The sequence below is a fragment of the Coptis chinensis genome, chromosome 6 (genome assembly GCF_015680905.1).
Source record: "Coptis chinensis isolate HL-2020 chromosome 6, ASM1568090v1, whole genome shotgun sequence".
NCBI classification, from domain to species: domain Eukaryota; kingdom Viridiplantae; phylum Streptophyta; class Magnoliopsida; order Ranunculales; family Ranunculaceae; genus Coptis; species Coptis chinensis.
The window spans coordinates 31,793,978-31,820,194 of NC_141461.1; the positions used below are offsets into that span (position 1 = coordinate 31,793,978).

Below are 26,217 nucleotides of genomic sequence, written 5' to 3' on the forward strand. Positions count from 1 at the left end.
AAATTTACCTATGTGAATGAAGACTTCAGCTATTTCAGCATGCAATTTCTGAATTTGACGGTGAACATTTTCACCGATGTCATGTGCAGCACTAACACTTAAGAAAGGATCTACCTGCAACATTAACCCTAATCTATTGTTATTCTCTACATAATGAATTAACCTACTCATTATAAACATGACGGTTGTATCACTAACAAAAATTACATATATAGATGTAACACCTCTATGTGTACATCAGGATATATAAATGATCTAGCCCCCCTTCCCCTTAATTGGTGGCACCCCTGCAATACTATACACATCAGTACACATTGAATGCTTGGCATATAAAACAGAAAGACAACACAAAAACCTATTTTACACATTGGCACCATGTGCTTTTTATTGAATTTAGCGGATTCAGGTCCACTTTTTGGACCAACAAGACCCGAAGAATATTTAAGAGTTAAAAGCTTTAGATTTGGTCAAGACTTTCTTTAACAGAAATTGATATAATCATCATGCTCACAGCCAAGATGGGGTGATCCATGTCAACCCCGTGATGATGCCCTCCACTATGGCCATGGCTATCCATTCCCGGATTTGATGCCAGAAGTCCCTGCATATTTTCAAGAACTTACATTATGAAGAAACCAATCAAAGTACTCGAAAAACTTAAAATACTACTTCTAGCTGCAATGTTCTACACGTTTACCTCATTGCCTCGCTTAATGTGATCCTTACCAGTGAAATATCCATAGCATGCCACGCAATACCTCCTGCAGTTACTAAAAGCATAGAAGAAATCCCAAGAGCTCCTAGAGTCTCAAATTTACCATGCCCTGGACAGGATAAAAGATACAATAGTTAAACACTTACATAATTTGATACTCACTAAAGATATTCATAGAGTAGCGCGTGGGTACGAATCAAAAGTGACCATATGGATGTTCATTATCCTTAGGAACCCTTGCAACTTTAAACGACCACAGTGCCACACCACTAAGCACTTAAGAAAACAAATAAAATACCAATAACTCAAATTCTATACAAGCCCAAACCTATTTTCCACCAAATAAATCACTTAAAACTTACGACATCTGACACAGAATGAACTGCGTCAGCAATGATAGCAGTACTTCTAGACAAGTGCCCAAAAGTGCTTTTCGAGAAGCCAAAGCAATATCGGCCACAAGACCCACCTAAAAACTAAAACGGCATCCCAAAGATCCCAAACAAAAAATTTCAGATTCGACTTCTTCCATCAAACTTATCATCTTGATGTATATAATACATTAAAATCACGAAGGGCTTCAAGAACAAAGCAAGGCCATTCAAGATAAGCACAAGAACACGTTTAGCAAAAACCAGAAAATCAAACACTGAAAAGTACAATAACAAATAAACTAAACTAATTCGAAATTAAAAGTATCTTAACTTTTAATAACTAACTTACTTAAGGTTAAACAAGCACAACAAACAACTATTGAATGAACAGATCACACACTTTTACGCTTAGCCAAAACCCCATTTTCAAAAAATCAAACCCATAATTAGTTGTTACCTTGGTTAAAGCAAGCTTTCTTCCATAGATCGAGCAATTTTGTGTTGAAATAATGAAAGTTTTGTCCTTTGGGTACACAGCCAACTAACTTCAAAAAACCTAGTAGATTGACCAAAAAAACAAATTCTCATTATTCCTATCATATATGAAATAGAATTGAGATTGATTGAGAAGAAAGTAGAAAGAAAAGGAAAAAGAAAGACCCCATCTGGCTCCTGGAAGTGGCAGCGGCGCTTCATCCCCTTTTCCCCTTTTGTTTTGTTTTGTTTACTCTTTTCCAGGTACTGACCAGTTCACCCAATGAGCGACGAGGTGAAAAAATCCTGCTAAAATTTTTGCCTTCTTTCTTTTATTTTTTTAATAAGTTCGTCTACCACGAGGATATCCCTATAGGAACTCCAGCAGAGACCGTTGGATCCGAGATCTAACGGTCCGAAAATCAAAAACAAACCCATATTCTCTCTCTTTCTTTTTGTTTTTGATTTTCGGACCGTTGGATCCGAAACACTCATCCCTATAGGGATATCCTCGTGGTAGCCCAAATCTTTTTTAATTGGTCTCAAATTTTCTAATTAGATTTTAACATTAGTCACGCTTGTACATCCGTTTGTTAATATCTCTATAATTCCCGTAATTTACTAACGGTTAAGTAATTATGTAAATAATTGTTATTAATTTACTAACGGATGTATATATGTTACAAATGAGAAATTGCAATTGTTAGAAAATCCTTGTTATGGTGTAGTGTGGGGTGGCACAAAATGGATGATGCGTGGTCAACTATAAACTAATAGTCGAAAGAGTTGGGGGTCTAGCTGATAAGAGCCCAAAACTGTAGTTGTAACTCTTTAATAGTATTACATTTAGACTAATTATGTGTATAATAAATAAGAGTTAGTACTGTTTATGTGCTTTTGTGTATTTCAGGTATTGGAGTCAAATATGTGAAAAAATATATCACTTTTACAAGAGAAATGAGCAAAGGTTGGTTGCTAAGAAGTTCTATGATTAAAGGCCAAGATTCAAGGAGAAAATGTCTTTTTAAAGCCCAATCAAAGCTGAAAAGTCAAAGTCAACGCGGGCAGAAATAAAGCATAAAGGTCGATAAAGCTTCTGTAGGCCGTATCTTTGGACTCATACCTCGGAATTGGGCCTATTATATGTCAAAACAACCGGCTTGGAAAAAGATTTCTAACGGTCTAGGCTTTGATCCAATCAGAAGAGTAGAAGTAGACAAAAAGGCTATTACAGTAATTTCCAACAGAAAACCCTTTTTGGACTTATGTGATTATGTTTTGGGCTTGATTTAATGGTCCAAAATATAGCTCCAAAGCCCATGCACGAAATTATAAACCTAGCCCTCTCCTATATAAAGAAGACTAAGGCTAAACTCAAAGTATTCATTCTTAGTTAATAAATTAGATAATAATTAGTTTTCTTCGTAAGTAAAAACTCTAGTTATTGTTTTATTAGCCTAATCACCATTAATAAAGCCAAGTTATTTATATTGTTTCAATTATGTCTTATTCTTATTCTCATTCTTCTATTGATGATAGTTTAATGAATCTTACCTAAAACCTCCATTAGAGGGGTTTGATGAAGTTTTGATGAAGACTTGATATGTTAGCGTAGAATAAGTTGTAGTAATATATTCCACTCTAGAAAGTAGTTAATTCACTATGAGAATAGATTTAAATTGCCTCACATGCTAATTATTAGCTGGTAGAGATTGCCATGAATAATTAGGGATTAAAAAGACCAAACATTCATGTAAAAACATAAAGATTAGGATTACAACAAATCTATGCTAGTTTATTAAGGTTTAATCAAGGTAGAATCAAATCTCCCTAATACTTCTCTTCAATTTCACATCTTAGCATATCGTAATTAGCTACTTTCACCATATTAGTTTAATTCAATTATTGCTCTTGTTGATATTATATAATTGATAATTCAGTGAAACTATTACATCTAAGAAACTAGGAATAGAACGAATTCTTTACTCCAACATATCGCAAGATAATCGAGAGTAGAAACTTTGATCTAAAAGTAAAATAACTAGTTTTCCTATTCTTAGCATAATTAGTTAAGAGTAGGTAAAACGATTGTTTTTTAAATTTATCAAATGGCGCCGCTTCCATCTTAGTTTTGTTAGACTAGTTTCCCGTTGTGTTTATAATTCTACCAATATCCCATTTCCCCCACCCACCTGATTATTTGGTTCTAACTGTGTTTCTTTTTATTTCTTTTCTTCAGAAAAAAATTTCTCGACATAGTACTCGGAGCGCGCCTGCGCCCTCGGGTACTCTAAATTTGAGCGCGCCCACCCTCTTGTTACTAGATTTTTTTTTTTTTTTTGCAAACAGTACCTTAAGCGCACCCACGCCCTTGTTTACTCTATAATAGAGTGCGCCCGCGCCCCTCTAAAGTCAAGCCCGATTTTTGCAGGTTAGTCACCGGCTCTCATTTTGTTCAAATTATTTATACTATTTAGTGTTTTCAACTTCTTAAATACACTAGGATTGCATATACAAGACATTATTCATATGCGAAGCAAGAAGGCATTCAGGTACTTTTTTCTTCACTCCTCGTTTGTTATGTTAGAGGATTTTCATTCTAGCATATCAGGGTTGTTCGACTGCTGTTAGTGGTTTGTTTCATATTGGCCTTAGCCTTGCATGAGATTAAGGTCCGGTAAGAGTAAACCATCTTCTGTTATTTATCGTAAATGTTAATGCACACACCTATCTAGAATACCACACACTACACCTGCATCAATGGCTAATGAAATAGAGACTCCTCTCTCTGATTTTTACAAGGCCCTAAACGATAGCCCTAAGTCATGCATTGGTCTTGCAGACCCAGTGGGGGATTTTCGAATTCCCCAAATATATTTCATTTGTTATCGGTTTTTCATGGGTTAGACCACGAGAAGCCTTATCAGCATATGCGTAGGATAGAACAAGCTCTTACCATATTTCATCATCTTACCGTAGGCTCGGAACAAATTAAACTTACGGTGTTTCCTTTCACCCTAGCCGATAAGGCGGCATCTTGGTTAACTGCCCAAACACCTAATTCTATGGACTCATGGGCCAAACTCGTTCAATTGTTCATGGAACAATTTTACCCACCACTGAAGACAGATGAAATGCTTCAAAAGATTCATTTCTTCTGCCAGAATTCTCATGAATCCTTTTTAGAGGCCTGGAACCATTTTACTGATCTTCTCATCGAGTGTCCACATCATAGCCTTGCGAAAGACACACTTGTTCATGCCTTTTTCAAAGGGCTTTTACATCACCATAAAGAGGTTCTTGATATAATGATTGGGGGTAGTTTCCTTAGTAAAGGTTCCTCAGAGGCTTGTAGGTTTTTAGAAGATCAATCTAAGCGTCACTACAACAGAGCATGGTTTTAGCAGCGCCATACCCCATCGCTAAAGGTGCCTTTGAGCGTGGCAAAAGATATGTCGCAACGCACCAGATGGCGTTGCAAAGGCGTGGCTAAAAAGTGCGTCTCAAATACTTAAATGCAACGCCAAAAGTGGCGTGGCAAATGTTCCTAGTTTGTTGCGACGCCTATGGGCGCTGCTAATACACTAATTCCGTTGCTACTTCATTTATGAAAATTAAATTAATTACAAATTTATTTCAAACTATTTGCAGCGCTTGGCGTCGCAAAAGAGAGCTTGTAACAACTAGGATGGCGTTGCAAAAGTGATACATTTAGCTGCACAACTAGGCGTCGCAAAAGGCAACCTTTTGCTACACTATTTCCATTGCAGAAAGTTTGAATTTTTAGCTGTATATTTGGCGTGGCAACAGACGTCCATAAATTTAGCGACACACCAAGTGTGGCAAAAGGTGTCTACGTTACCGTAGAATCAAATCTTTTAGCTACACCGAAATTATTGCGAATGATATAAATTCCAAAAAAACACACGCTTTATTTGGGACGCATTTAGCATTACAAATGGTGCAATTCATACATATACCTATACATTTTCATTTACATAATCCTGCCCAAAACAATTTTTATAGAACACAGTAACCCTATAACAATTCACCACAAATCATAACAAAATGAATTTCATTACTAAATCATCAATACAAAAGATCTTAAAGAATTCACATAACTATTTTTTGCGAAAAAACATCATCTCACATAATCTTAACAACATTCAACTAAATTTAGACAAATTATTCAAAACTAAAATTCCGCAAATAATGTCTATAGCATGCTAATTTGAGCAGCATCCACTCGGAGCTTCTTCTTGATTCTACTACTTCTGGCGACCAATCGACCAATCTGGCACAACAAATTAAAAAAAAAAAATCACTTAAATAAATTTATTAGAAACATTAATAAACCTAATATACACTCAATAAAAATCACTTAAGTAAATTTATTAGAAACATTAATAAACATTAGTAAACTTTTCCGACGACTATGCCCACTGTTGTGGACTATCGGGTATGTCTGTTGTTGTTAACCATCGGATATACCTGCAGTGCCCTAACCAATTCAAATGATGAATTACAGGTCATGTACCTTATCATCTCTTCGATGAACTTCATTCAATGCTGAGAACCACTCTTGTAACGCCCCAAAATCTTAAATAAATATTACGAAGTTAAAAAGACCACATTCAATATACTAATTTAAAATCAACGATAAACCATCATATATTTTTTTCTACAAAAAATCCGGCAGAGTTTCCTCTGTATTTTCAACATTTCATATACCTAAAACCTGTCATAACCTGAAAATCAAATAAAACACTTCCATATATCATATTAAAACCTCAACCGTAAACCCAACTACTAAAGATATTGATTCGTGGCACCGGCTACTTAACCATCTCGACAAATGCCAGTTAAATCAAGTAGCTGCAGCGCCCCGAAACCAATCTCATACCCCAGATCGGTCTTTCACATATATGCACAACCCTCCATGACATCATATATAAATTAAAGTCATGCAAAACAAGCTGCAATAATTTATGTACAAATCTAAAAGGAATCAATATAATATACAGAAATAGGAAGCCACTACTTGTAACAAATATTAAGGTCACTTAACAACCCATATGATTCCAAGACGCTCCTTTTAAGGTTTCGCCTTGATTCTTTAGTAAATTTATTAGAAACATTAATAAACCTAATACACACTCAAGTTGACAATGCATGTGAAACTATGCACCTCCTATATGCGTAAATTGGTGCCCATAGCCAAAAGCTTAGAAAGAACTTATCAAAGTTATAACTCGATCACATTCATGAAGGTACAGATCAAATAAGAAGACAAAAATAGCAAAAAACTAATAGATTTTGATCTAAATTGTACATGTAAATGCCAAACCATTAAAAAACCTCGTGTCATAAAGTTATCACCAATGAAACAATAAAATAAGTAAGGCTAAACATCAAGTAAATCAAACAAACAAGCTCAACTACAAAAAGCAGTTCCAACAGATGGCATAGTCAGATGTAAAGGTATCGACCAACCTATAATGAGATTTTTAACCCCCTGCCTATGATTTAGGAGTCAAGAAGTCCTGCCTTCGGCTATTCCTTCTATCCCTTGCTACTGTTTAACAGGAGCGGAATATCCTTTGTCCTAACCTTTATCCTTCGGCTATTCTTTCTATCCTTTGCTACTATTTAATAGGGAGGCTCGGGGAAAGAACCTAAGCACAAAAAACACGCACTACCGCAAAAGGAACAAGGGCGAGATGGATAGGCTAGGATCGGGGAAGCTCAACCATCAACAAAAATGCTCGAAGGAAGGGCTGGGCTCTAGAATAGCGTTTAAGCCATATGTGTTGAACCAACTCTTTTAAGGTAACATATGAGACCGATCAAGTGTAGGAATTAGTGCTGGAAATTGACCCTATCTTTCTTTCGGAAGGGAAAAAGTTGTTTGGCCGAACCACTATCTCTTGATTGATCCGATCATACACTTGCTTTTCCCCGTGATAGTTCTCTTGATATTCTTTCTACAACTATAGATTTGGAGCCAATCGGTATGACCATGTGTCAAACCGTGTCGCGGGAGACGTAAGGAATATTCAAATGATTCCTTTCCAATGAAAAACTAGACAAGGCCCCATATGGTTTGGGAAACCATTAGAAAGTGCAAAGTTGAGAAACATGACCACCACCGCGAGGAGGTGCTGCTTTGCTGCTTTTCGTGCGATTTTCGGATGTAGAAACCGCTATGTCCGAAAGTAAGAGAAGCGGCAAAAGCTGATGCCACGAGGAGGCGGGTTCCTGGAGCAAAGCCGCTGCCAAGGGATTAGACGGAATAAAGGCGAAGCGGAGATAATAGATTGGGGTTCCCGGGGCTGAGTTGTAGTAGGTGCCTTCCCCGCGCCCGTGTACACCTCATCGATCATTTTACTATGAAGAATTCAAATATTAATAAAAGGAAAAACAGAGAAAAAAGGCTTCATTCGACAAAAAGCGAGAGGAAAAGGACCGGCCGTGGGATAACATGGTTCCGACATCGAATGATTCCCCACAAGGTGCACGAAACTCTCATTTTGACAAATGAAGTACATCCGATTGATCCTAAACCAGCAGAGATGTTGATCGATGAAATGGAAACAGAGCTAGAAGGAGGGTCAAGAAACGGACAAAGCGAAGCCTTTCTATCCAACACCCACACTTCGAAAGCAAGCACTCTCCTCCATTTCAGCCTTAATAATTGGATCGATAACATGAAAAGGAGCTATCTGTTCAAACAAATTTTAAAATTGAAAGTGTGTATCTTTGAAAATGCAAAGATAGCGGACCTTAATAGTTATGATCAGCCAATCGAATGACCCTAGATGCACTATTGGTGGACTAGAACTGCAAAACATCTTGCAAAGCTTTTTAGCTTGTGATCAATAGCGAAGTCTACATCTTATTGATCAACTATGGGTGCCTTTCATCATTATCCATCTCATTTAATAATGGCGTCTTCGAAGAAGAGAGCGGAAGAAAGCCACGATCATAGATGGTAAAGCAATAGCTCATACTATACGCTAAAATAGCTTCGAAGTTCAACAACTCTCCACTAAACATGGAAAGGTCCCCGGCTAGCTGTTATTATTGTGGGAAGTAGGAAAGATTCTCAAAGCTATGTGAATATGAAGAGAAAGGCATGTCTTTGAAGTTGGAATTAAATCTTATGATATCAATCTGCCCGAAGTACCCGGTTGAATTGATCCAAAAGGTCCAGGAGTTAAACGCTCATCCTGACATCCATGGAATACTGGTTCACCTTCCTCTTCCAGCACATATCAATGAAGAAAATGTCTTAAATGAAATCAGCATTGAAAAGGATGTAGATGGTTTTCATCCTCTGAACATTGGCAAACTTGGTATGAAAGGCAGAGATCCATTATTTCAGCCGTGTACACCAAAGGGTTGCCTTGAACTTCTATCACGCAGTGGCATAAGTGTAAAGAGCAAAAGGGCAGTGGTAGTTGGTCGAAGTAATATAGTTGGACTACCAGTGGCGTTGCTTCTTCTTCTCAGCGGATGCCATTCTTATCAGAAGTTCACTCACGTACCACTGATTCTGAAAGCATTATTCGTGGAGCAGACATCATCATAGCTGCAGCAGGACAGGCAAATATGATTAAAGGTGACTGGATCAAACCTGGTGCAGCAGTTATTGATGTTGGTACAAATGCTGTTGATGACCCAAGTAGAAAGTCGGGCTATAGGCTCGTAGGTGATGTGGACTTTGAACAAGCTTGCAAAGTTCTTTGGATGGGTGACTCCAGTTCGGGAGGTGTGGGCCCAATGACCGTTGCAATGCTACTCAAAAATACCTTGGATGGTGCTAAAGCGTAAGATTGAGCAAGAAACGTATCTCCTATTTATTACTTGAGTTCGAAATCATGTTTCCCAGATTTTGGCGGGAAGTTGTTCTTGATAATATGTAAAGGTTCTTCTCTGGTAATATAATTCTAATTGTGTACTCCATTTGTTGCAATAATTGCTCAAGAGAGCCAAATATAACTGAAGGAGGGAGTTTTTCTGGAGCCAAACTGTACCATAAACCCAATTTGGGGACTGTTTAAGTAGTGTGTTTGGATAATGAGAAGGCGTCTGTGCTGTTTTCCTTGTTGCTGCCTCATTGCTGTTGTCCGTCTAGTCTCCCTCTTTTCTTTTTAAATTTAAAGACCCCTTTTTGGGTAACCTTAAAAAAAAAAAAAAACTATGGGTGCCTTTGAAATCGAAAAATCTAGCAGATCCACAACACTAGTTACCTAATTGGATGATTATCACCAACCACCACCTAGAAACTCTCCCTGGATAATAATAACCTTCCTCTTGGATGCCCAAATAAAAAGCGACAACCACAAAGACTGCTCTTACACCAAAGAAAGTCGCGGGGTTATCTTCAATTCTAAGATCTCTTCTAAACCATACTATACTACTACAACCGCTATTACCACCACCACCACGAACAAGTCCACTTGACATTTTTTTTTTTCTCTTGGCAACTCAAACCCAAGAAAAAACAATCTCAGTATCAAATCTATGTTACGGTCATGCAGTAATAATTACTATAGATCGTGAAAGAGAAGTTTTTAGGACTTATAACAAGATTGCTTTTTCTTTTCTAGTATGGTTTAGGCCAATAAATGTATGGGTCATAGATTCTGCTCTTATCCCCTTGAACTTGTAATGTTTTATCCTTATTCTAAGTAAATTATTACCTGCTGTGGTCGGTGGAGAGTGGGATTATGGTCGAAAGTCAAGAGGTCGCAAAGGAAGCAGAGGGGGCGGAAGGTCGATGCAGGCAAAGATTTTCTTTGGGCGGCAATGATGACACTAAAAAAAAACAAAATCGCCTAACCTTTATCCTTTGTCCTAACCTTTATCCTTCTATTATTCCATCTATCCTTTGCTACTCTTTTTTAATAGGGGCTCGGGGAAAGAACCTAAGCTCAAAAAAACAAACACTACCGCGAAAGGAACAAGGGCGAGATGGATAGGCTAGGATCGGGGAAGGTTGGAAGCTCAACCATCAACAAAAATGCTCGAGGGAAGGGCTGGGCTCTAGAATAGCGTTTAAGCCATGCATGTTGAACCAGCTCTTTTAAGGTAACATATGAGACCGATCAAGTGTAGGAATTAGTGCTGGTTATCTGACGTCTTAAAGGTTCAGACAAACCAAGCTTTCAAGGAATTATCAATGCCTCGATGTGTACACCTAATTGTCAATCATATATCCCTAATTGTGTGAAAAAAGAAAAAAAAAACCCAATACATCATTAACAGAAGATAAGATACCAATATTTCTTACTTGCTTAAAGTTTTCAAACTACGTACCATTGAGAACCTCCACTGAACTGTAGCATCCAAGCCTCCATCCTAGCTTGAACGGCCAAAACCTCTTCCAATTTAGTTCTTTGGGATACCATTTCAGCAGTGAGCTCGTCATTACGTTTTTCAGCTTCCTCAGCCCTCGTCCTTTGTACTTCCTCTTCAGCACTGCTCCTTTGCACTTCCTCCTCTAAGTGAATGGATCTCATCCTTCTAGCTGATGGTGGCATGACACCATGCCCAAGGCCTTTACAATATCCAGATCTTACACCCAATACTGTACTAAAAATTTCATCCTCAGTCTTTGGCTCACCACCTTCTGCTTCAGACTCAACTTTAAGTTGTCGCATCCGGTTCTGTAAGTTTAAACTAGGGATAAATATATGAAATTAAAGTGCAATGGTAAAAGCAAGTAAGAGTCATTTAACTTACATAATTTTCCTGAGCTACAGGACTAGTCCATCCCTTACTACTAAAGTGGGTTCGACGGTAGAATTCAATCTTTCCCACAGTTTGTTGGGTTTTGAGTCGCTGAAAAATATTTGAAAACGCATAATTTATTTTAAATAATAGTACACAACTCCAAAGCAACATAAATTATGTAAATAAAAAATATACCGATTCCTCGAAGAAATGTAGAAATGACTTTGAACCAAAGACAATGGTTTGTTGAGAGCTTTTGCCGATTACTTGAATTACGCTTTCGCTAATTTTCTGAAAGTAAAATGAATATTGTATTACAAGTTGTATTTGAATAATATAATCATATAATCAGTGGCTCATTGGACTCAACTTTGAACTAAGATGGGATAAATGTAAAGAGCTGCATTATTGCCTAATCTCAAGTCAAGAGGAAAACAAAGGGTCTCGACCTTAAAAAAAAAAAAAAATAGAACAATCCTTTCCTTGGAACATAGCCGGACTACCACTTTAACCTCAAAAATATAATTATATCCTCTTCTAGATTTCCTTAATTTCCTCAAAACACATGAAACCAATCACAAACAATAACCAGCCAACAATAACCATTTAAAGGAGACTAATAAGTAAACTATCATACCTTGAAATCTTCCCTTCAAAACCAATCACAGCAAGCATCCCATTTATCTTGCGCCACGCCACTATAAGGATTTCGTCGTGCCACTGCATCATTTCCAAAACGTTTATAGTGCAAGTGAAGAAGACACCTATATCCTCTTAAGCGCTCCCCTAATATCTTGTCCACGACGTACTTCACATGTGGAAGTTGCATATCCACATCAAACTTGTCCTACAAGAAATGCATTACAAAGTTACAAGGAATCATTCTGATATGCCATGCAACTAGAATAAAAACTTTATTACCTTAATGCGATCACGTAATGGTCCTCTCACATCCTCTTCCACTTTATCCCAATCACTACCTGTAAGAGGTCCATGTTGTCGCGCTACTACTCCAATCTCCCTCACGAATTGAGTACTCCACCTTCCCACAGGTCTTGCATGATCTTTGTGGATCTCTATCCTAGGTTTTTGACTAGTAGCAGCTTTGTAATCAATGAGTTTCTTATTCATAGCCTTGCCTCTTTTTTTCTTAGTTGGAGCTGTTAACAAAAACATTCATAAAAAGAAGAAAAAAAGATGCCTAGTCTTTTATTATTGAACTATCCAATGCATTAAACAAACCAAAATATAATCTTATTACCAATACTTGATGTGTTCACTTCGCTAACCGCTGACATTGGTTGTGCTCTCACTTTCGTCGAGTTACACTCAAGTCATAGCTATACATAAAACTTAAATTTGATAAAAACAATTGATATCAAATGGCACATAATCTAAATACAATAATAAAGCACATTAAAAGTCATATATAAAAAAAATTAATATAGCATTAAAATGGAGAGTTTCAATTCTTAATATATAAGCATGTACCTGACTTAGCACGAAATAGATCCAACAACAAAACTATCACTTAATGTAATGCAATCCAAACAACCTCGTCCCTAGCTAGAATATGCTTTAACGCTTAATGTGAATGCATGACATATATATATATATATATATATATATATATATATATATATATATATATATAGATATAGATTACCAACATACAAAATAGATAATGAAGTTTTTCATTAACATTTTTAGTCAATGTCTGTATCATCATCACTTGGATCTGACATGCTCCTCTTCGAACAATACTCTATTAATGTGTCATCTATTTCATCATCTTCCTCGTCAATAATGAAATTGTTATCGGTTTGATGACTTTCCATAGCAGCCACGACCACATTAGCATCAACTTCGTTTGGGTCCAAATCCTCCCTATCTAGACGTATGGGTGTGAATGGTGCATTTTGAACCCCGCTGCTGCTTGCTTCATGAGTTTGATCAAGTTGGACATTGTCGATATTCACCCCAACTTGCTCTTCCTGTTGATATGCTACATCACTACCTGCTTCTTCTTTCTCTGGAACATCAAACACGCGTTTGAGGCTTTGTCTTTTGCACAACTTTCCAACCGACACCTAATTTGGTATCATCGGCGTAAAAGACTTGACATGCTTGCGTGGCTAAGACAAACCGGGTCTTCTTTATACCACATCTTGGAGCCATTAATACTAGTAAAGTGACCATCCGTTTTAATCCCCGTCCTTCTATTACCAACATCATACCAATCACATTTGAAAAGATAAACTTCGATTCCCAAATAGATAACTAACCTCAAAACATCGGTTAACACACCATAAAAGTCAATCTCTTCTCCTTGGTGTTCCCCTTTTACTTCAACACCACTATTTTGGGTTCGAGATTTTTTCTCGATCCTTGGTGTGAAACCTAATCCCATTAACAATGCATCCGCTATACCGTTTCACACGTTTATCAGGCCCACATGCCAATGAATATAATTCATCCAATAAACTTGGAGGAGTTCTCACTGCGCCAATACTTGCATCTATTCATAAAATTAGTACACCAAGTTAGGAAAACATAATTAGCATATTATCCAAGTTCATAACCATTGTATAAAAAGTAGCAATCTGAGCTCTTACATGTTTTTGAAACCAACTAGGAAACAACATTTCTTGTTTCTCATGTAAGTTGTGTGAGCTTTGCATTTCAAGCTCATCATGTGTTGACTGCATGCATATCAAATATATATAAACTTAATAACTTCGAGTAGTTGATGATGATAAAAAAGACTTCGGTAAGCTAAATGCAATAAAACTTACTCTAAATATGTTGAAATTTCTTGAATTATTCAACACATAGTAATGAGCCTTGGCATAGTCTTTTGGATCAAGAATGGAACTTGTATAGGCTCCTAAAGGCCGAACATTTTGTCTTAAAACACGAAATCCAACCTGTTGATTCTCATTACCACCATCATAGTTTCGTTCTTCACGATTGAACCGAGTTTCAACTCCTTGAAGATACATGGAGCAAAACGTGAGACATTCGGTGTCTACATACGCTTCAGCAATTGAACCTTCGGGAGCTTTATTTGAACATATTGTTTTAGCGTGTGTAGATACCTGTTTTGCATATAACACACACATGTAATATATATATATATATAGTAAATAAAAACTTGAACATGCTAATTTCAAATTAAATAAATTACTAACAAGAAACCTCACCTTTCAATAGGATACATCCACCTATACTTTGCCGGTCCTCCAAGTATCGCCTCACGTGGCAAGTGGATAGCTAAATGGACCATTACATCAAAGAATGCAGGGGAGGAAATATTTGTTCGAGCTTACAAAGTATCACCGCAATGTCCTTTTCCATTTTCTCTAATACTTCCAATTTTAAAGTCTTGCAACATAACTCTTTAAAGAACATTCCCAACTCAACCAATGCAATGGCTACATCATTGGGCACAAAACCACGTATTGCAAATTGGGAGAAGTTGTTGCAAGAGCACATGACAGTCATGACTTTTCATTCCTGTTATCTTACCATCTTTAGCATTTGCACATCTAGAAATGTTAGATGCATAGCCATCGGGGAAACTTCACCGACTTCAACCACTTTCATAAAAGATTTTTTCTCACGAAGATGACAATGTGTAGCATGCTTTGGCGGCATTACAAACTTATCACCTCTTGGGATTAGATGCAACTCTTTTCTTATACCCATGCTTTGCCAAATCTAATCGAGCTTTTACTGAATCTTTTGTTTTGCTATCTATATCTAACAATGTCCCCACTACATTGTCACAGATGTTCTTCTCAACATGCATAACATCCAAGTTGTGTCGTGGCTTAAGAGTGTCCCAATCACGGTAACTCAAAAATATGCTTTTCTTTGTCCAATTCAACTCCATCTCGATGCGCTTTCTCTTCTTGTTAGGCGGCTTTCCGAATTTCTGAAGAGGTTCTACATAGTTCACCTGTGATAACAATTCATCCCTAGACAACTCTGTAGGTGGCAACCTGCTCTCCCTATTTCCATCAAATAAGTGTTTGCCACGAGTTCTCCAAGGATGCCTTGGCTGCAGAAAACGACGATTGGCCATATAACACAACTTTCGGCCATTCTTTAAATACATGGAAACTGTATCCTTGTTACAATTAGGGCAAGCCAGTTTCCCCTTCGTGCTCCAACCAGATAAATTACCTAGTCTTTGGAAAATCATTTATAGTCCATAACACCTGCAAAGATGCAACCGAAATGTTTCCTTTGCTACTTTGCATCATACGTCTCCACCCCATCATTCCATAACTCTTTTTAGTTCATCAATCAAAGGTCGTAAATAGACATCGATATCATTCCCAAAGATGTAGGCCACGGGATCGATGGGCATGAAGGTGAATGGTTCTTTCATACACTTCCACGGTGGTAAATTATATGGCATAACCAATACCGGCCACATACTATATTGGCTGCTCATATTACCAAACGGGTTAAATCCATCGCTTGCGAGACCAAGGCGAACATTGCGAGGATCATTGGCAAACCACTCATGTTCCTTGTCAAAATCACCCCAAGCTTTAGAATCTGCTGGGTGTCTAAGTACGTTCTCCTCATGCTCAAGTTTTTCTTTATGCCATCTCATATCTGCAGCATTAACCCTCGACATGAATAGCCTCTTGAGCCTTGGTTTAAGTGGAAAGTAACGCAACACCTTTTGTGGTATTTTTTTAGTCTTGCCTTCGAAGACTTGATACCTCGGCTCATTACATTCTGGACAATTTTGAAGATTTTCATTTTCTTTCCAAAACAACACACAATCATACTTGCATGCATGGATTGAGATATAACCAAGTCCCAAGTTACGCATTAATGCCTTCGCCTCGTAATGGGACTTTGGGAGTGTCTCACCTTCAGGCAATATTGCTTTAATCAACTGGAGAATCATAGTGAATGATTTGTTACTCCAGCGATTAATTATCTTCAAATGAAGCAACTTCCGCGACACAATCTAACTTTGAAGATTTACAGCCTGGATACAAAGGTTGGCGTGCTTCACTCAAAAGTTCATCAAATGGATCTATATTACCTCCCTCGATTCCCTATGTTCCACATTAGGCACCGGATTATCAATGTGTATTGGAGCCTGCAAATCTTCAAACATGTCATCCAGTCCATCAAACTGTACCCTTCACCAACATCATCGTCATCATCGTCACTTTGTTCCTCATAGTCTTCTCCATGAAAAACCAACGGGTGTAATTCTTGTCCATGCCGTAAAAGGTCTAGATCGTCTTTTACCTCGTCGATGTGCTTGTAATTCCTATTTTTGCATTGTTTGCATGGACATCTAGTCCTTCCCATTCTGTCTGTATGACCACGAGCAATCTCAACAAAATCTATAATTCCTTTTTTATAGTCAGGCCTAAACCTATTTGGCGATTGCATCCAACTCTTATCCATTTCTAGTAATCAAAGAAGAAAACATGAATCAAGTATGTTGCACCTTTAATAAATATGGCAAAGGAAACATATCTTACCAAAGGAAAAAAAAAAATACTTGTACCGCGTCATGGTAGAACAAAACAACACTACTAGATTAAAATGAGGAAAAATATCGCAGTCACTCGATCTATTATCATACTTAAGCTGATATGAATAATTGAAACTACTGTATAAGGACAATTTGACTTGCTGCATCCACAATATAACTTATATTTGACTTGCTGCATCCAAATTTAATCATAAAAGATAAGAAATGTATATATCTTATTTATATAGTAGCTCTTCATGACTACTTCTCAAGCTAATCCCTAATTCCTTTTTGATACACTGGGCAAAACCTATTTGGCAATTGCATCCAACTCTTATCCATTTCCGTGTTCCCTACTACGAGATAATAATTGTACATCACAAAATAAGAAAACCCAAACATTTAAACTAACCAATTAAGGACAGTCCATTAACAATCCAACTTCCTACACCACTATTGATAGAAATTAACTTAGGCATGCATATAAGAATATACGAACAATTACCAGAAACAATGTGTAATTTAACTTCACAAAGTGGTCTTGTATTCAAGATTGCATTCAACCAGACTTCTACTGTCCTTAAAATGCATACACATGATAGAAAGATTGAAAAGCAACCAAAATCAGAGAAAAGGGCCAATCAATCATCACCGTAACTCGGTTCTAATACATAAGTCATCTTAGCAAACATGCACACACGTTACGAAAACCAGCAAGCACATAATTCACCCATAAGCTCATTGTATATAACTATGGCAGTTTACGGAAACCAGTTTTTTCCAATAGTTATGGCAGTTTATTAGATTTACAATTTTTCAATCAAAATAGAAATAGTTAAATTAAATACACTACAGAGAGGAAATCTCATTGTATATAACTAAACCAAGTGCCTAATAAGAGCCTTATATGGAGATGCAAGTGCAAAGTGCAAATGGGGATTTAGTGGCGTTATGTTCAAATTTCACTCCTTAGGTTCTTATAAGAACAAAGCGAGAGAGGACAGATGATCCTACAAGCAGCAAATGCTTGTAGCTGATGTTCCCATCAGCTCAAAAGAAAAAAATCCATCAAGTTAATATGATACATAATAACAGAATTACAAATACTAAAAAATGCTAGCAAGATGATTTAGAATAACAGTATAGATCGAAGCAACTGAGGTGACGAGGATATACCTTTAGCTGAATCTAAAGATGTGTAAAGGTATGCTCTAATTCACTAGTGTTCAATATAGTTTCCATCTTTTTGTATCTAACATGTGTTTCGTGTTGTGTGCATGTATTGGATTTTTGTCGCTTTCTTTATTGGTTCTGTGCAATTTAATCTGCGAAGGCTTTTACTCGTATATTTGACACGTTCCTCGATATTGAATATATGAAATATATATCTCAGGTTCAAAGGGCATGATATGCTGGCACTGTTCATATCAGGTTCGCAGAGTAGTGATACTGATCCCCAAGTAATCCATAGGTCTGAGGTAATTACCTTGTCTATTCCACTTGTTTACCAAAGATAATCACTTCAAAATAGAAAGTGGCACAAGAACTTCAACTAGTGAATGAACACGAGATCTCTGCAGAGTTGATCTTTTAGCTTAGATAGTTGACAGACTTTAAGAATGTTTTATGTCAGGCAAAAATATCACCCAAAATAGTACCACCAAAAAGTCAGGGGGCTACAACCATGGACGTTATGATTCTAGAGTCGACTAAGTGTGAAGATGTTCGAGTAGACAAGCTAAATACTTGCAAAGATAAGCTACCCATAGCTCAAACTGACAGAGCTTAAGTGATCCGCGCACAACAGCAAGCAACAAAGTGACAAAAACTTCTACCAGTTCAAGACACAAGTTAATACAGAATATTAAATAGGGTAAACAACTAAACTCCCTGCAAGTTTGAGGATATAATGGTTAAGATATTTCTTATGACTCATGTGACGGCATGCTACAGAATTCAGACCAGGCACGGGTTCAGTGCTGATTCAATTCAAAATTTATAATATCATATTGATTCAATAAAGTATCTGAAAATTTTCCGTCGAGAGTACATGATGTATTAACAAGTGTAAAGTATCCTTACTAGATTTTTTTAGCAATAAATAATTGTGTTATGTACTTCACAATATGTATCACTGTCGTAGTCCATTAGTTATTACAGATCATTTGTTTAATTCATCGATCTAAAAGCACTCTTGGCCTGGGAGAACTCTTAAGAACATTAAGAAATTTGGAGTATTTGGTAATTTAACGACTTTGCAAGTGCAAGGTGATAAACATGCAACAGACACAACATTGTGCCCCTCCATAAGCACAACTAGAATTGCTTTTCAGTCTATAATTGTTTCATCTCAATGAGATAAACATGCAACTTACTGGCATATTCTTTAGCCTATATATGGACCAGCCATATTCAGTTAGGAATTTCAGTCTATAAGTCTTCAAACTGTGAAATGGTGTCTTACAACAACGAACATATCAATGCACCAGAGCAATTTAAGGAAACCTCTATAAAGTTAAACTTTATATATATTCATTTGTCCTACTTTTTATTCTGTTAATCACCATTTAATTGTAAAGCAACACAAGAGGATATCACCAACTAGGAATACAACACAAACAACTAAACTCCGCCTTTTATACCAACTTCACAGCTTACCAACTATCATGAAAATCATAATCTCTCAACTAATATAATAGTTTTTTCAACTCAAAGCCTACACTCCACAATTCCGTATTAATACATATACAGCTTGTTTATCCTTATTCACACACATAAACACACCAACACACATATAAAAACATATTTGCATTTTGTACTAATAATTACCTCAGGCTCACTACCATCCGAGTTAAAAATTCTCATACTATAATGAGAGCCATGGGTAAATGAGTGAGCTCCACACTTCACTAAATTCGTCCAACAGATCACCTGTGACGCTGTGGAATAGAATAGATAGGGCTAAGATTCCAGCTTCTATTATTTGATTGATTGAGAGCTCTGGAATCGAACTTTCCTTACTCCACCTTCTCTACCTCTACCATCCGGAATTCAAAACCTATACATACCGATCAGATATCGAATCAGGCAAGCCGAATTTAGTTAGGGAGTCAACTTACTTGATTGACGCAGAGTGAAAGGATTTAAAGACCTCTTATTGACTAACTCACTTAGTAAGCTGGAATCAAGTAGTTCGGTCGGGTAGAGCAGGTAGTGGTTGTTCCTCTTTCGGCTGCTAGCTGCTATTGGTTTTATTGGAGTTTGTGTCAGACGTATGGATGTTCGGCTAAAGCCCCGATTTCACACAGAAAAAGGATTAAAAAACTCAAACCATCCCGCTCTGCTCACATTCCGTCCTTCGCTTAGCGAGAAAGAATTCCTTTTTTAAAGGGTGCCTAAGGATCTAGTGGAAAGCGCTTTTCTCCACTCGCAGATACTTTGGACTTTTTGCCCCATATCTATCTGCTAGGGTCAAGGAAACTTCTGGATTAAGGATGACTTCGTGGAGGAGCATTATGACTATATATTAGCTGACGTACTTTAAGTTCTCGACCGTTTAATTGACAAACGCTTGTGCTAGGTGTCACTTCAAAGGAATATTAAACGACTAGCAAAGGAAGGCGGACGGTAGTTGTTGAATTTGCTTATATAATCTATCCATGAAAATGATCCAATTATGATAAGTTTTGGAAGAAGTGTGATGTCCTCTGTGGATGAGAATCTATTCAGTGTGATTTTATTGTAGAAAAAGATGGAGCTGCTTGGTGAAGTAGCAGTTTTGGAGGAGGAGGTTGTACGGGTGGAAGAACAGGCGGTGAATGTTAGACAAGGCCTTTATGAAGAAGCTGTGAAGATTTGATGATCCAAGAGAATTAGGGAAAGGCCGAGAGGTTTATATGAAAAGAAAACAGAGAAACGAAGCTCTGAATGTAATGTTATTGGAAATCCAGCAGCAGTGGCAGGTAGCTGAACGCAATTGGTAGCAAAGCTTAGGCGTGATGAAATTGGGAAGCGTTGTAGAAAGTTTGGAAATGAGAAACAGCCCTGGAAAAGGATACAGTGGTCCGAAGACAGCCGCGGCAAAGAGAAGGAGTCTTGCAGTAATCCTAAAAGGAAAAAGAAGCAATCCCCAAAGCAGGCAGAGCAAAGAATTAGAACCCCAGTGAAGGGATCTTGAGTGGTGGAAACATCCGTGGAGAAGCGTTTGGAGGCAGTGAAAATAAAGGTATACAGAGTTAGCATTTGTAGTGATATATAAGAAGTAGTCCTGTTTCTAGTGATATTTACAAAGTAAATGCGATGATGTGACGGTTTTGCATTTCCAGCTAGAATGCAGAGCAGTGGAAGATATTGCGGAAGAGCGCTGTATGGATATGCCTGAGGAAAGAACAGGAGAAGGAAGCAGCCCAAAGAAAATGTGCTCGGAAGTTTTGAAGTGTTTGTTTTGAATTTTGTTGAGGACGAAGACACAAAAATACAGGCATTGAGAGTCGGAGATGTTTTGTTCTGTAAAGCAAGTAGCTTATGAGGAAAGTGAATGTGAAGAGGCTTATGGCATTTGTAAAGTGAGAAAGAGAGACAGTGGGTCCTACAAGCATATGCACGCAATTGAATCCCACTCTATTGATGGCAACGGAACGACAAGCTCTCTGTTTGTAATGCAGAGAGTGAAGTAAGTATTGTTAACAGTAGTTGTGGTGTTTTAGGCTATGAATTTGGTGAGGAAGTGTATAACTGTGTGAGGGTCCTCGTTGGGAAGCTTCGGCAAAGTGTTGAGTTAAAGGGTCTTACACAGAGCGAAGCTAGCATTCGGAGGAACATCTATAACTCCCCGCAGAGGAGGTCGGGTTGCTTTCGATGATGTAAGTGGTTTGACATCTATTGGTTGAATATCCCTAGTAAAGACGTAAAAGGTTAAATTACATAAAAATAATGTTACAAGTACGGAATACCATCCTTGCTCTATGTCTCTATATGACCTTCTCTAGGCAAAGCATACGACAATCGTTGATAGTTGAAACTCTCAAGTGCTTTGTTGTTTGCTCTACTACGCTCTTGAGCCCCCATTATATTGAGCTCGACGCGTGTAACTTTCACTCCAAAACAGTGATTTCAAGAAGCTTAAATTTACAGCTCTTGAAAATCATTTTATTTGAGCAACTGCAACTTGCATGTCTTTTTTAATAATAGAGGTAGTGCAAGTTCAGAGTAGAAGAAAGCGATAACACTAGGGAATTCCAAAGACAGAAAAATCAAAGTTTACAAGATGGTGCTCGGGTAAGTCCGTAAGACCATCACCTTGGGGCCGGAACCAATTGTCCAAAACCATATCTCACAAAATTTAGTATTCATATGACCTTCGATTTACATAATTCCCTGAACGTCCATTTATGATGCACTAGTATAGGTAAGGTCATCTATACACTAGGGAATTCCAAAGACGTAAAAATCAAAGTTTACAAGATGGTGCTTTCGGGTAAGTCCGTAAGACCATCCATCACCTTGGGACGGAACCAATAGTCCAAAACTATAGCTCACAAAATTTAGTATTCATACAACCTTGTGATTTATATAATTCCCTGAACATCCATTTATGATGCACTAGTATAGGTAAGGTCATCTATACACTCTCGTTATACTCCCCACCCCACCCCACGTTTTCCCAACAAAAACGCATACGAGCACGCCAAAAACACGTAACTTCACGAAAAAAATCTAGACCCGACCATTATGTACTAAAACAGTTGTAGCTTACTATGCAGATATCGAAACAAGATGAATCCAATTGTATTGGAAAGCAGACTTCATGAGATCTAAAAATCTTATTCAAGCCCCGACCAAATTCTCAAGCACGATTTTTCAAGATTCTTCGAACCAACACCAAAACTAAACCAAATATAGATCAATAAATGTGGTGGAACTTCCAATCGATGGATGGTGAATCTTAGAGTTGGACCATGGAAGAACTTGACGAAGCTAGATAAAAATATGAAGGATCAGTTTGTGTGAAACAAGTCCATGAAGTATCTACATACAGTACATGACTTGAGATGACTCCAGGACTCCATGATAAGGTCTGACAATGGTGATCGCTTACAAGGTCATACTTGACTTGAAGCAGGACTCGAGACCAATGTTCTTGACTTATTAAATTGGTCGTCCAGGAATTCTAACTTGATATCAACGATGATCTGCAGTCCATGTATGCCATTTATCTAACATGAGATTATCCCACCAGACTAAACCGACTCTCAAAACAGAAAAAGTAGAAGGTTTTCCCAAAAGAGGTTATCCTAATAGAAATACGCAACAAGGGTAGAACTTGCAATCCAAAGATGTTTAAAATCATCCTATTTAGCATTAATTTGGGTTGTAACCCGATTCAAAAAAGTTTCTCAACCCCAAAACAATATTATAGTAGCTATCAAACCCAACACTTACATCCCAAATGAAATATACAATAAATCCAATATGATCTAACTATACTAACACCCATAACACATTACACCTAGACGCAACATGCAAATCAAACACAAGATGCTTGCCAAAAATCTGACCGAGAAACAACAAAACCAACGAAACTACCCTGCAAAGATTAATACACGCCAAACTATTGAAAGATTGATATTGAAATAGAATACACGCCAAAATTCCTTCAAATTGAAATATAAAGATTTGTTCTTTATATCACAAATCAAAAACAAAAACAAAATACCCAAAATCAAAAGCAAAGCAATATATCTTACCGATCGTGAAAACCCCAATTCGAAAGCGGTTCTACACGGCTCCACAAATCACTTGCAAAGAACACCAAAACCCCACTTTAAAGTTAAAACAATCAATCAAGACAAGAAAAAAAAAAAAACATTTCAACTAGGGCAGGGAACAAAAAAACAAATCTTTTGATTTTGTTGTAGTTTCAATGAATTTTCAATTCTTCTCACCTTGAGGTTGAGGGTGGAGGAGAGATAAGCTTTGAAGATGTGGAGGAGGATGAGTTTTAGAGATCGATAGAGGAAAGAAGTTTAGATTTAGTTGGAGAGAGACGGCAATCTAGGGTTTTAACATGTTTTTTTTTTTTAGTATTCCTAATTTGGTTATGACTTCCAGTGAACAACAAAACGAACCGGAGCCCGAGAAAAAATATTTGCAACAAAAAGGATTATTTTCGCCCAAACCAAAGCCCATTTGCAACACCGAAAACGTCGCAACAAGGGCATACACAGTCTATCCCAGAATTACGGTGGATTTGGCAAGGGGGTTGCAATAGATATTTAATCTATAGCAGCACCACACTCGTTGCCAACAATAAACATTTTCAATTTAATTATTTTTCTTATTTTTCGTAAATTTAAGTGAACAGTTTTGCAACGCTCAAGACGTCGCTCTAGGTATTTCCCAAAATCAAAATTCTATTAAGACGGATGACCTTTAGCAACGCCACACGGTGTTGTAAAAGATGACTTGTTGCAACAAATTTTAGGCGTGGCGAAAGAGTGCGTTGCAACAGACCCCTTTTGTTGTAGTGCGTCAAAATAACTGGGGGGGTAATGACATCCCCCGCTCCGCTAATTCTTCTTCCACAGTTAAGGCTGCCAGTATGTTTGAGGTTAAATATGATCCCGAGTTTAGAACTCTAATTGAATCTCTCACAAAAAAGGTAGAAGCCATTTCTATTCAACATAAGTCTGCTCCTGTCATGAACATCAATTCTCTTCCATGTAATTTTTGTTACAGCCTTGAGGATACTGACTCCTATTGTCCTCTCGTCTATGAGCAACCATCCGCACAGCCAGACAATGTTTGCTCTATTAATAGCGAACCTAACCCACCTTGGAGACAAAACCCCAACTTCGGTTGGCGGAATAACCAACAAGTTACACCTCCAAGGTTTAATAATCAAAATATTAGGCTAGCGAACAATTACAACCAAGCTCCACTGAGACAAGGACAAGATAATTATAATAATTATAATAATAATAAAGGTATTATTCCGGTTAATAACAACTATCGCAACTAACCCATTAATAATCAACGTGAGATAGTTCCAGTCACACCACCTGTTGCCACTCCACCTTCACAACCGGATCGTTTCAAAGCCTACATGCAAGCTAACTAACAGATGTTACAATCCATACAAATTTCCATACAACAGTTAACCCAGGAGAAAGCCCAACCGAAATGTATTTTTCCAGGTCAAGCTATACCAAATCCGAAAATGCCAAACACAACCTTTAAAGTAACTGGTAATACTAGTAATGATAATTTTAATGTAGGTTAGTTAAATGCCATCACCACTCTCCATTCTGGCAGAGTGGTTGATAACACCGTATTTATGCCCGTTCACTACACCATAACAGGCTATTTGCAATGGCAAAAAACCATTGCTAATAATTTTCGCAACACTTTTTAAGCGTTGCAAATATGGCGTGGGTAAAGTGTTGGAAATGTTTGCAACGGTTAAAAAGCGTTGCAAACCAAATTTGCCAAAGGTTATTAACCGTTGCAGAGTGACAATTACTAATGATTAAAAAGCGTTGCAAACCAAATTTCTAACTGTTATTAACCGTTGCAAAGTGACAATTACTAACGGTTAAAAAGCGTTACGTATTTTGATTTGTAACGATTATTGTTAGATGCTTTAATATTTATTTTTTGCTTTACAACGGTTTATAACCGTTACTAATGTGTTGATATGGTTTATTTCCCCTGAACTTGCACTTTCTGTTTTCATATAGAAGCAAATAAAATTACTAATGCTTTTTCATACCATTTGACAAGTAAATAAACACAAACAAACGCCTTAAAAAAATATTATATTCATTGAACCATATATATAACTTCAAAAGAGTTTTGAGGGTTACAAATTCAAATTTACTAAGGGTTACAAATTTCTATACGATTTTCCAAGCAATCCCGAATCTTCAAAAATGCAATAACAAGCATTAGTGACGATGGCTTCACTCAATATAAATCCTAGTGCCACTCCACAAAGCCCATCTAATTTCAAAAAAATCACAAAACAAATAATGAACTCAGAAAAAATCATATTAAATTCATGCAATTAATTAAATACTTGACACCCCCCCCCCCTAAAGATAGAGCATTTGTTGTCTACTCCCATATCTTGACGACATAAACAATAATTACATAAAGTCGGTGCATAAAAAGAAAACCTTGTAGTAACTTGACGAGTTGAAAATTGAGAAAATGGAGTGGGGTTTAAGTTTTACCTTGACGAGGAGCTTGAGGTGAGCATGACTCATCAGATTGGGAAGCAATTCTTTTGGCCTTCTTGTTTTTCCCTTCATAAAATTGATACCCTATACAATACACCGAACGACGACAAAATGATTTATCAAGCTAAGAAAGAACTTGCCCAACGTTCCCCATACCCACCT

The 26,217-nt window shown here is 37.3% G+C and overlaps 2 protein-coding genes, 1 long non-coding RNA gene, 1 other non-coding gene and 1 pseudogene across 5 annotated transcripts; 1 reads left to right on the forward strand and 4 right to left on the reverse strand.

The window, feature by feature from the left end:
- Positions 1-475: 475 nt before the first annotated feature.
- On the reverse strand, positions 476-1,824 carry LOC147492590 (uncharacterized). Its single transcript, XR_015199317.1, has 4 exons — positions 1,750-1,824; positions 1,547-1,645; positions 727-824; positions 476-601 (listed from the first exon to the last, which is right to left on the reverse strand). It is a non-coding gene; the product is annotated as an uncharacterized LOC147492590 (long non-coding RNA).
- A 2,873-nt stretch (positions 1,825-4,697) lies between these two features.
- Positions 4,698-4,801, reverse strand: LOC147492591 (small nucleolar RNA R71). The gene has a single exon (XR_015200478.1). It is a non-coding gene; the product is annotated as a small nucleolar RNA R71 (small nucleolar RNA).
- An 818-nt stretch (positions 4,802-5,619) lies between these two features.
- Positions 5,620-11,403, reverse strand: LOC147492592 (uncharacterized). Its single transcript, XM_086565856.1, has 3 exons — positions 11,311-11,403; positions 10,885-11,234; positions 5,620-5,857 (listed from the first exon to the last, which is right to left on the reverse strand). Coding segments are annotated over exons 2-3 (345 nt in total). The 5' UTR covers positions 11,229-11,234; positions 11,311-11,403; the 3' UTR covers positions 5,620-5,856.
- On the forward strand, positions 5,999-9,396 carry LOC147492593 (bifunctional protein FolD 2 pseudogene; annotated as a pseudogene).
- Positions 11,404-11,938: 535 nt separating the features above from the next.
- Positions 11,939-12,615, reverse strand: LOC147492594 (uncharacterized). 2 transcript variants are annotated; one of them, XR_015198533.1, is made up of 3 exons: positions 12,563-12,615; positions 12,223-12,382; positions 11,939-12,148 (listed from the first exon to the last, which is right to left on the reverse strand). XR_015198533.1 is itself a non-coding variant. In XM_086565857.1 (3 exons), exons 1-3 carry the CDS (start codon positions 12,597-12,599, stop codon positions 11,954-11,956), a joined length of 471 nt encoding a protein of 156 aa, XP_086421983.1. In that variant the 5' UTR covers positions 12,600-12,609; the 3' UTR covers positions 11,939-11,953. The 2 variants fall into 2 exon arrangements, 1 of the variants encoding a protein (XP_086421983.1); XM_086565857.1 differs by having other exon boundaries at positions 12,223-12,461; positions 12,563-12,609.
- Between the last annotated feature and the right edge of the window lie 13,602 nt (positions 12,616-26,217).

Coding starts and splice junctions, on each gene's coding strand:
- LOC147492594 (XM_086565857.1), bottom strand. CDS start 12,599: ATGTCAGCGGTTAGCGAAGTGAACACATCAAGTATTG. Junction 12,462..12,562: donor AGTGAACACATCAAGTATTG/GTAATAAGATTA, acceptor TTTTGTTAACAG/CTCCAACTAAGAAAAAAAGA. Junction 12,149..12,222: donor CATTACGTGATCGCATTAAG/GTAATAAAGTTT, acceptor CATTTCTTGTAG/GACAAGTTTGATGTGGATAT.
- LOC147492592 (XM_086565856.1), bottom strand. CDS start 11,228: ATGCGACAACTTAAAGTTGAGTCTGAAGCAGAAGGTGGTGAGCCAAAG.